General features: G+C 41.6%; 1 protein-coding gene across 1 annotated transcript in view; it reads right to left on the bottom strand.

Moving 5' to 3' along the window:
- Positions 1–12,203, bottom strand: part of NEO1 (neogenin 1) — a 176,430-nt gene that overhangs the window by 89,745 nt on the left and 74,482 nt on the right. Inside the window, exon 5 of the mRNA XM_042885655.1 lies at positions 6,326–6,462. Within this exon, the coding sequence (XP_042741589.1) occupies positions 6,326–6,462 (137 nt within the window). The remainder of the gene's footprint in view (positions 1–6,325; positions 6,463–12,203) is intronic.

Here is a 12,203-nt window from a genome sequence, read left to right as displayed (position 1 = left end):
TAAGATGTTACAACTTTTCCTTCCATTCTTCTGCTTTGTTTTTAAAGAAAGTCTTAACATGCCCAGCCTGAACCCAATTAGCTCAGGTTGGTTAGCAAGGTGCAGGCACTGAATCAAGCTGCTCTTTGTGCAAAACATTGGAAGTGCAGGGCCAGGACTGAATGCTCTCTCTGAAACCTCAGCAGTAGATAAGACAGTGCAATTTGGTACAGATGACAGTGATGCAGCAGTTGAGCTCAGTCATTTTTTAACATTCTGTGAGATGTTATGAAAAAGATGCAAGGATATGGTGGCCTGATAAAGGGAAAGCTGTTATACTGAGTGGTCTAGACTTAAATCACCTGATTTCACAGAATCACAGGGGTTGGGAGGGATCTCAAGAGATCATTGAGTCCAAGCCCCTGCTAAAGCAGCTCCTACAACAGGTCACAGAATCACAGAATTGTAGGGGTTGGAAGGGACCTTCAGAGCTCATCGAGTCCAACCCCCTGCCAAAGCAGTTCCCTACAGCAGGTCGCACAGGTCGGCATCCAGGCAGGTCTTGAACATCTCCATAGAAGGAGACTCCACCACCCCCCTGGGCAGCCTGTTCCAGTGCTCCGTCACCTCACCTAAAGAAGTTCTTGCACATATTTGTGTGGAACTTCCTATGCTGCAGTTTCCAGCCGTTTCCCCTTGTCCTGTCTCCACTCACCACTGAAAAGGGTCCGTCCTCGCCATTCTGCCCCCCACACCTCAGATACTTATAGAGCTGGATCAGGTCCCCTCTCAGTCTTCTTTGCTTTTTTAATCCATGTTTTGGGTGCACCAAGCCTTGCTCCAAATGTAGAAATTGATTTTCCCCACCTTGGATGTTGTTTAAGTGACAGAGCAATAAGGTATGCCACACCACCAGCAACGTTCTCCTGGTACAGTCCCAACCACCAACCAGTGTAGCTGAAATAACAACCTGTTCAAATGCGTGTCACTGCTTAATAATTTAAAGCCTACTGGCTAGACAAAATACAGACTTTATTTGGATCTCTTTCATTATCTAAATTGCTACCCAGCACTTGCACTGCAAGCACAAAAAAGGCCATTTGTACACTGCAAGAAAAGCACCGTCACGTATGAGGGTTTTTTGGCTAGAATAAGGATCCTTCATTAGCATAAAGCTTTGAAGCTGCACTGAAAATATTGCAAGCATTTCCTTTCAAAGCACAAAATTTATCAAAATCCTTCTGTATTTGCTATTTTCCCCCATTTAGTTGCTCCGGGAGAACATCTGAGGTGGTGATCAGAACGCTGCCATGTGCAACTTCCAATGTACCACTAAAAACACCTAAAATAACTACTCACTATGATCTTTAATTTGGGTACATCGACACAGTGAGGCGTTTAATTTACGGTAATTAAGATGCGTTATCAGACACTGCATGCTGCCCTAGAGGACCCAAGAGCCAGCTTTCTGCAACTGCAAACATCACCGAAAGGTAACAACACAGATAAAAAAAAGAGCAATTCTAAACCTCACACAAGTGGGAAGTACAAAGCTGTTTATTTTGAAGACCTCATCCCTGCCGTATCAATTTTCTAAGGAAAAAAAATGAAAATGGAATCTTTTTTTGTTTGTTTGTTTTATTATTTTGTGGTTCAGTATTAGCAGCAGTAAATATTTCAGCACAGAGAGAGAACTCCCTCTGAGCTCATTACCTACAACACAAGCACCAAGACGGGCGGCAGGAAGCTCGCACAGTGATCTAACCCGCGCCACGCTATGTGCAGAAATCCCAGGGGCTCTGGACACTGTAATAAACGTGAAATATTTCTCAGATGAAGAATGAACTTCTAACCTCCTCAGTATTTACAGCCACGGCTCTGCAGGCCGCAGGTTTCAGGCAGAACAGAAGCCAGCCGACTGCATTTCAATACATTTACCGCTTGTTTCCCCAGCTTCCCTTTCAACACTTCCCATCCTTATCTGAGGGAAATGCTACAGATTCTTTCATTACCGGTGAGCACAAAACACATTTTTCCAGCGCTCTCAACTCACGTGTCATCAATAAATCGGGTCCCAGTGCCACTCCTCCTGCTGACAGGAAGGGGAAGAGCGCTGTCAACAACTGAAACAGGAGTTGGTACCAAAGCCTTTCAGACACTGAGTTACTGCCTCCTGAATGGGAAACAACCTCACCTGGCAATGGGATCTGCAAGGTACTGGGCCTTTTGCACCAAAGATTAAGTAAAATGAGCAAGAATGGGGTGCCACACACATCTTACCTGTTGCACATTTTGCCCTAACGACGTCTCAAACACAAATGGGATTCAGCAATGCTAAACTTGAGGAGTTAGGATCATCTCGACCACAGACATCACCTCAACCTCAGGACATTTAATGTGTTCTTCCAGCTTCAAAGCACCCCCTGAACATGAAGTCTACAGCGTGGTGCACGACGTGAAATCTCGATTTGCATACGTGTAACCACAACCCTATTTGCTGCAGCTATTTGGAGCAGAGCAGCATTGTGAGTTTGCTTTGAGGCACATCTTCCTCCTTTCAAGTAAAACTCCTGAAAATCACCTATCTGATCCACCACTGAGCTCCACAGCCAAGTGCTCCCTAACCCGCTTCAGTCAAAATGAACTGATCAACTCAAATCGCTCAGAAACGTTTGTTGAAGTTAACAGAGGTGCCCTCGGGCTCACGAAAGGCAGCTGAGCCTGCAGATGACTGAAGGGTCTTGGGGAGGAGGGAAGTAAAGATGGAGCCCACCTTCACTGGGGAACAGCTTGTGTCACACAGCAGTACGGACTGAATTTATTCCATGCAGTTAGTAGAAATTAGACTAAAACCCATCATCTTCCAGGACATACTTTGGGTTTTAGTGTTCTGAACTCCTAACTCCAGCTCCCAGATACATTTTGTAGATAAGAGGACAGAGAAAACAAATCCTTAGAACACTCCTCAACCCTTAAAACCCTTCCAATTGGTGTAATCCTTTCCAGTCAAAGCCAGATTTTTCCAGATTCAGTCCACAATATACATTAAGAACCTAAACCACATATTTTTTTAATACCAAGTATCTGGGCAATATGAGACTCCCTCTAACACCTTTTTTTTCCCCCTCTAAATTACACAGAATAGCCTGTTCAAAAGACTGCCTCCAAGGATGTGAAACAGATGGCATCCTTCAGTGTCAGCAACGTGAACTGACTAAGTTTTGCCACATGAAGGTAACATTTAGCTGAATTCCAAACAGTTCCAAATTTAACAGAAAGACATTACCTTGGAGGGCTGCGCACTTGATATATTTTTATGCAGTTATAAATAAGCTGCCTTCAATTATCTCTCATCTACCTTGGGAAGAACAGCTGAATTTACCTATTCCTTTCTAGCTGAGCGCACCACACTCACACGTGAGATGCATCAAGGTACCCTACCCCAAAACAACAAAGGGCAGTGACTGTGTCCTTACAGCCCTGGAAGAGTGAGGATGCATGGCAGTAGTTGACAGCAGAGATGCAGGGCAGCTTGCTGCTGCTGGGGTTGCATGGTGGAATTAAGCATGTGACCTTCCAGGCCTTTGTATCCTTATTAAGGGATGGAGAAAAGTTGGTCTTGGAACAAAGCAATAATTAGTGAGTGCTCTTTACTGCACGCACAATTTAGGCTTCCTTCTAGATAAAATGGGTTGTTTCTAACCTCAGTTGAGAGTCACCAAAGCGAACTCCAGTTCACTCCAGCTGTCCTAATGCTGTCAAATAATGCCACACTTACGTAGAGATTTACAAATGACTCACTGAATTGCCACTGTGAAATATTAAGAGGAAAAAAAAGAAAAGACTGACTGCAGTAGCAAAGTAATACTAGTATGCTTCTGAAATCTCCCCCAAAAACAAGCCACATGCTTCAAAAGATGCAGAAAAATAGATGAGAAAAGGATCAAATACCAAAAGCCTGGATTTTTTGTATGAATTCCTGTCAGCCTTATCCCTAAGAGTGACAGAATAAGCCTAAATTAAGCAAAATCATGTCATTAGTAGGTGGTAGAAGACGATTTTTCCATTCTAGAAGAAAATGATACAACGATCAGGTAACAGTTACTCAAATCCTTCAGCAAATTATAGTAATGGAGAAATACAATTACACTCTAGTGACCTCTCCAAGGAAAGTGGAATTAAGTGAGATTAGAACTAAGAAATAAAACCAGAAATCCAACTTCCAAAATGCATCTGTATAATCTTCAATATATTTTAATTCTGAGGCATTAAAAGATTTTTTTGTGTGCCAGATGTACAAAAAAAAAAAAAAAAAAAAAAAAAAAAAAAAAAAAACCAGCATAAAAGAGTTGGCAGAACATATTCTAAATTGTTGCAGTGGAAAAAAGAAATCACATTAGTTTAGCTAAGTAGCTAAGAGTGATCTCAAGACCACTTTCATCCCCAAGTGACCTGGCTGTATAGTCTACATTAAGACTATAATCTCAGCGTTATCTTTGATTTTCTTTGCTTAATTGTATCATACCATTAATAATATTAATTTCTGCCACTGCCCATAAAACTGAAAGCCAATGCCATAAAATAGATAATTTGGAACTGAATTAAACAGCACACTACGAGTTGCATTAAACTGTCATAAAGTGCAATGAATCATCAAGCCCTTAAGTATTTAAGACAGTGCCTATCTGCATTCTTCCAGCCCAAAAACTGAGATAAGAAAAATGGTGTTTGCTGCATGACCTGAATTTGCTGGCTTTCAAAACTCTTCAAGTCAAATTAGGGCAATGCTGCACTTTGACAGCCCTCACCAAATAGACTTCCCCAAGCTTTAGCAAAGGGCAGAGCTAAATAAAATGCCTCTGCACCAGCAGCCTATGTGAGGCTGAAGAGATGCTCAGGAAGCCAGTCCCCAAAGCAGTTGGCAGAAAAACACAAGGTGAAGCCAAAGTTAAGGGGAACAGGGGTTAAGAATGCAGAGAGAGCACAATGTGTGCTCAGGAGAGCGCTCCCTCATCAGCAAGTGCAGCACCTTGGTCACGTTTTGATTTGCACAGAACTGGACAGCATGAAATACAGCTACAGGATAATATAAGAGAGTGGTGAGGTGCTGGAACAGCTGACCAGAGAGGTTGTGGATGCCCCATCCTTGGAGGTGTTCAAAGCCAGGTTGGATGAGGCCTTGGGCAGCCTGGTTTAGCATTAAACGTGGAGGTTGGTGGCCCTGCATGTGGCAGGGGGTTGGAGATTCATGATCCTTGAGGTCCCTTCCAACGCTGGCCATTCTGTGATTCTGAGATAAGCATGCTGCAGATACCAATGAAAGCCTTATGTTATACTCTGCCCCCCTAAGAGGGACTTCAGCTGCTCAGTAATGGCCAACTTCTTCTAAAAGCTTGCTGCTTCTTCATTTACACGCTTTTTGTCTCGCAGTCTAACCTTCCTCAGTTCTACACCAGAAACACAGACCTCTTCCTGGACACCAGGTAAAACATGCAAAAAATTCAGTAAATATACCACAAATGGTAACATTTCTTAAGCTTTGATGCACTGTTGAGAGCAGAGTAGGAACTCTGCTAAGAGCATGCCTTTGCATTACATTTCACACTATTAGAATCTGAAATACATCTTATTTCTGCCACAAAAGGTTTTATCTATAGATAAGCCTTCCTTAGACGTTGTTCCATGATAATTTTTATATCTTTAATCCCTTCAAGACTTGTTTTTAAGACAAACTTGCTTGGGCCATAATCCCCCGTAAAACAAGTCGACTGAGCTCTTACAAGGATACTGCACGTTGTCACCAAGGTGACAATTAAATGGTAGCTGAAATACCTTAAATCCAGATAAAGCTCCAATTAAGGAAAAAATCTTATTTGCACATGTGACATGAAAGGTTTTTAAATCAGCATTATCAACAATTCACTGCTACTTCTATTTAAAGCAGCTTCCATCAGTAAGCAAGACAATTACACACACAAAATAAAACCAGGACTTACAAAATAATTATCTCTGCCTTGAAAGCCGCAGGATATTTAGAATTTAAAAAAAAAAAATACTTTCTGTAATGTCCTTTTGTAGAAGACCCCAAATAGTTTTACAGGTAGACTTTCAGACATGATTAGCTGCACGCTGTGACATTTTCCCTCTTTATTGGAGCATATCGCATTGAGCACATTTCATATTGCATGAAGATACACAGCAGCTTTTAACCGTACAAGATGCATGTGACATAAGCAAATCCCTCATTTGAATTTTTATGAAATGATAAAACATGAAAATAAGAAATAAAGCCCTTAGGAACAGTAGTCGGGAGATCCACTCCCTGAAAATTAACCATTCTTCCTACCTTGTACTGCAAGCTCTGCCTGAGCTTCAATCGTCTCGTTCTCGTTCTCTGCTATGCAGCTGTAGGTCCCAACATCCTCCTCTGTAACATCAGTGATGAGCAGGCTGCCCCCCGCACGCAGCGCAAACCTCTCGGAGCTGTGCAGAACAAGACAAGAGTGGGAAACTGATGGGCAAAAGGATTTACACAGAGCATCCACAGAGAAGCACGTACAAGTCCTCTGTCTGAAATGGCTGAGTAGATCTAACGTTTCTGGGTGCCTTTTACACACAGCATTCTCAGAGAGATGAGATTTAACTGCACGGTTGCACTCCGTGCTATGGCATCAGATTTTAAACCAAGTTCAACTATATCCATTCCACAATCACAGGGGAGTGACTAGAATTTAAGAGAAAAGAAAGTAACAATCACATCATAAAAAATGCTTTGCAGACGTAACGACTTACTGCTTGGAAAGAGTTGCCAGACTTACTGCTTGCCAGAGTTACACCTGCACGACTCAAGGAACAGGAATGCATACTGTACAACGTACAGCAACTGAGGTTTTGTACAGCAATACCCACCTTGGGGATTGAGAAGAATTCAGAATAAGATACAAGTTTTAAAATAATTATGACAAATCCAACAAGCTGACTAAGTTCCAATACAGAATCTATCCCTGTGTGACTCCTAAAGGATGCAGGACAAAGCATGCAGCCCAGCCCTCACAAACCACATGCTTCTCATGCAGCCTTCAGCCACGTTGTTCTCCCACTGCAACCACCACATTCCTTTCTGCGATCTGAATTTGCCCAAGACCATTCCCAAAATCCTTCATCACTCTTCAATAAAACACCGTTAGAAAGCAGAGACGAGACAACACATCGTGACTGAATCCTGATCCAAAATCGTTCTTATTTGCAGCTGAAAACAGAAAATCTATCTAATGGTTTCCTCTCCAGCATTGGAAAACAATTTTTTTTGCAATGTGAGGGAATGTAGTTAAATGGAGTTATCTGAGGATATTCATTGCATAGCACATGGCCACAGTTGACTTTTTTGGTCTCTGCAGAGCAGCCAATGCACAAATATCAACTCAGCTGCTTCCTCGACTCCAAACATTATGCTACAGTTATCTTACTAGAACCAATGCTCTCATCCATTCAGTAAGCTAAAGCATCAGGACACAAAAGCTTTCAAGTCACTCTAATACTGATTTACGACATTACTTTAATTTGTTGATCCAAGTTCTGATACGCTAAATTTTAAAACCAAAGAAAAAAAATCCTTATTGGAATTAAGTGTTCCTTCACTCTTCCTTAAGAGCCTCCAAAGTGCCTATGAAGATTTCCTACTTGGGCACACTGAAAGGCAAGGGATGTCACTTCCATCACCTAAGAACAGGAGGAGAAGGGCCAAGTGTTTGAAAGGACTTCAGAAAGTTTGTTCTTCAAGAATTTTAGGGAATTCGAGTTAAAAAAAAAACAAATCAGGAGCTTAGAAGAGGAATGTCTGAAGAACATGTGGATGGCACTGCCAGCAGGTCCTAGCTATGAGGAAAACAGCAGGAACACCGCCATGAAACTAGTTTTGGAGCCGCTCAAGGACAGAAAGTAAGGAGATGGTATCTATTTAGATCCATTTGTTTTTGTTGCTGCAGCCAGAAAGAGGCAGAAGCTGCTTATCATGGGCCAGAGGAGGGATTCGTACGTAGGAAAAATAAGTGCTTTAGAGGTAATCTAAACAGCGGAAAATCCTCGTTAACTACCTTGAGCAAGAAATATCTGTACAAAGGAGCTGTGCCGAGAAGCTGTCAGGCTGGTAGCACTCTCCCTTCCTCTCTCCCTTCTCTCACTGCCTTTGTTTATTGAATCTGCCCAGGTACATTCACTAGAATCAAAGCACATCGACCTCCTGCAATTAGCACATGCAATGAAAGCGAACCCAAGAGCCTCAGCCTGCAATGATTGCAAGGCAAATCTGTTCACCTGCAGTTTCAGAAAATGATGTTCTCCCCAGTTCTTGAAGCTCTGTCTGCACCTGGACATTGAGAGACCAGAAACACAGCCGGGCTTTGCAATCATCATTAAGGTGAACAGAAAATACCACTGAAGCTTAATTTTGGAAACAGTGCTACACAGGCCAAGGCTGCGCTAAAAGCAACCTAACGACAGCAGCTGGGTCACACAGTGCCTCTGCAGTGCCGACTCTCCTCACAGCCAACCTCCAACAAGTGCAGTGACATGTATAGTGAGACAACAGACTAATGAGCCATTATAGATCAACCAGCAATTAAGATGTTACTAAAACAATTAAAAATTGCTAGAAGTTGTCACGTTAGGCAACAAAATACTTTCTCAAGGATCTCAATCAGCACCGCCTGCTTCAAGTGGTGTTTGCACGACCCAGTAAGTGTTGCACTTGACCAAAACAAAAAGTTTCTACTTCAGAGAACCAGTTTTCCAAGATTCTGCACCATAACGAAGCTGAGCAGCACAATACCTAAATTAGCATCCCTGCACATCTACTCGAAAAGCTTCTAAGCTTTCCTCAACATGTGCTCTCCTCTGGCAAGAAATAAGGCTATAGAGCTCCCAGCCACCTTCAGACAAGCTTTTAAAAGAAAATATTCCACTTGATTATTTTCATCAAGAAAACCTAAGAGACTGTTCAGTCTACCAATATGGGATCCAGGTTCACTGCTGTTAAAAACACGGAAGAAAAAATTGTCAGACTACTTGATGACTCCATTTGCATGCATTAGCATGCATTATGAGGTGGCATATTTCCAGGCTTAAAGCAAAACTGCTCTTGTAATAAAGTAAAAACAATACTCAAGTCTTAATTTTGCAGGATGGTGAGGCACTTCCACAAAAGGCTGAAGCAATCAGATTTCTGACGCCAGAGACAAAGAATCGGCTCCATACAGAAGCATAACGTAACTTGAAGTGACATTAAAAACAACGAGAGATCATTCAAATATCAAGGAAGAGCAAAATGAAATCCAAGCCTGCTGTATGTACTCCATACAGCCTTCAGTCACGACGTTACACACTTCTGTAATACACGATTCCTTGAGCTACTCTGGATACGAGAACAGTGCGTGAATTCGGCATTTCATTATCACGCAATATGGAAAGGCTTTATTAAAACACTGCAGTCAGTTATAGCCTGAGGTTTGGGCTTTTTTCTCCTTTATAAAATACCGTGCCCAAAACATCTCACAATCTCTTTGCAATCATGGTGAAGTACAGCTGATAAAATTAGACAGGGAATTAGATTATTTTGTGGGATCTACCACCGGAAAAATCTCCATAATTACTCTGCTGTGTTTAACCTTCGCCGAGTTGAGCAAATGTAATTCGCTCAGAACAAATCACTCGGAGCTCCTGGCAAACAATTATTAAAAAAATAAATAAGAAAATCACACATTCATGTAGAGTCTTGAGGAAGAAATGTGTTCACACCACTGAAGACTGTGACACATAGAACAACAGCCTGGAATTAATGCTGCACGTGCAACCCTTGCTTTGCCACTTCCTTACTTTAGGAATGATTAACTATACAACAAGGTTACAGCTTTCTGCAGGCACTTCGTTTGCTTAGAACATTTAGCTAAGCTGAGCAGCCCTAACATTTGCTGTATTTCAACAGCCTTAATAAAATATAACGTTGCCCTGGGTCCTTTCAATTGTTTGTTTTCAGATCTGCCACCTCATTTATGGTAGCTTTTTCTTTTAATAAACATTTCTTGTGATCTGTATTTCGTGCCATATATACATCCAGACATAAACTGAGTTGAGTAAGATGTGCTGTTCAAGCACACTTGCAGAAAGCAAATCCACACATTGTGCAAAGGCTTCCAAGCAGAAAAGCACTGGAATATTTGAAAGTCAGCAGTCATCCCCCAGAATGTGAAAATCACCTCAGTAACCGCTGCAGAAAAACCTCACTTCCCAACCTCAGCATTATGAAAGCACAGAATCCCTCCTGCACTTACTGAGCAACAGACTGACACAGCAGGACCCTTAGACAAAAAGGTCAGAGAGTTGGCAAAATCCACGACTTCATCCAACACCTTCTCTACAGCCTTTGGTATCAGATTAAGATGGCAATGTAGAGGATTGCACTTATTTAAAAACAAACAAATAAATGAAGAGCTTCCTGTAAAGACAGCTTCCTTCTGGCAGAGACACTACTTGTTCTGAGTTTACAGAGGAAATACAGCTGAAAAAGTAGAATCCACATTGAAATGGCTGCATATGTATGACAGAGCAGGTGTGCATTATATATGCCGATCCTAAACTAAACACCCTCTGTATAATAAGTTTATAGCCATGCAAATTCACAGCAGGGTTGATTTCATCTGCTTTGGTCTGAGTCCAGGGGGTTGCTCCATGTTTTGAATCTCCACTTTGGAGCTATAAGGACCAGCACCATACATTTACATAGAATGGGGTTCAACCTTTTCTTCCTCTTTCTCATCATGCAGTTTTGCAAAAAAGTCTTCAATCTCAAGTTTATTGACACAGCTAGTAAATCAATTCAGTGGAAAGCTCTCACAGGGTCTCCGAACTGTGGGGGTTGGAAGGGCCCTCAAGAGATCACTAAGTCCAACCCTCTGCTAAAGCAGCTCCCTACAATAGGTCACACAGATGGGTGCCCAGATGGATCTTGAGTATCTCCACAGAAGGACCCGATCCAGTGCTCCACCACCCTTACCATAAAGAAGTTCTTCTGCACGATGGTATGGAACTTTCTGTGTTCAAGTTTGCTTTCCCAATGACAGGTCATTAGGAATTTTCAACACGATATCTAGCAATTTTTATGTCTAAAATTCTGAATGCATTAGCACAGACCTTGAAGGAACAGACCAAGGCTCTGTATGGTGACGTATCCGCCTTCTCCAAAGCATCAAACAGCAATGACACAATGGTGTAAAGCACTTAGAGTCCCTTCAGCTTCTAAAGACAGCCTTCCCCACCTCTTGGCCAGTTCAGTCTCTCACGGACTTCTCTGGGTTAAGCAATGAGTTACCAGAAAGTCAGCAGCCCAACCATCACTCATTTCCTTAAAATCTTTCCATTAACACATTCTGGAAGGACTCCTCATAGTTAGTTTTACAACAATACACACTGTTGGCATTGCATTAAATATACCTACTTTTCATCCAACACTCAATGCTTCCTTCCTTCTCACTCAACTTACTTTGGAAAATATTTTATCACAGTGAACTGGTTTCACAATACATCACATTATAGGCTGCCTGTCTGAGTGAGTGTCAACACTGCCATCATTAAAGTTTATTCATATTTGTCCATTAACATAAATCTTGCTGCAGTCTTTGGCAGATACTCCATCAAAATTAAACACCTTCCTTTTTTCTGGTCTTGGATATTCACTTCCAAAAGTCAAAAGCATTGTGAATCCTTTATGACAATCTGTTTTCCTTAGAACACAAGTTTCTGCACAGATTCTCATTACAACTACAGCTCTGTGATAAAATGCTTAGTTTTGTATTACCTGAATTGCCACAGCTGAAAGACTAAAGTACCAAACACAGTGTTGTGCCTAACCTATTTACCAAGGAATAAAAAAGCTACCTAACCATGCCGTCTGAGTTTCGTTTCTTGATTTCACAGGCATGTGTACAAACGTAAATGTACACATGTACATTTATGTCTCTATTGTGTGTGTATAGACAAAAGATTATTTAAGAGCTTCTGGAAGGCAGAAGGTGCCTTGAAGCCTGTTCACATGAGAAAGGTCTTTTTTTTTTTTTCCTCCTTAGGATAAAGAAGATACATGTTTATAAGAAAAACTTTGTTTACATAAAAGGGGCTTTAACACAAATTAAATATGATTTGTTACTAAATTAACAGAATATGCTAACAAGTTA

Source organism: Lagopus leucura, unplaced genomic scaffold (assembly GCF_019238085.1).
Source record: "Lagopus leucura isolate 7727_CA_CO unplaced genomic scaffold, USGS_WTPT01 Super-Scaffold_100052, whole genome shotgun sequence".
Classification (NCBI taxonomy): Eukaryota; Metazoa; Chordata; class Aves; order Galliformes; family Phasianidae; genus Lagopus; species Lagopus leucura.
Note: the sequence above shows the minus strand (reverse complement) of the source record. Positions and strands in the feature narration are given on the sequence as shown.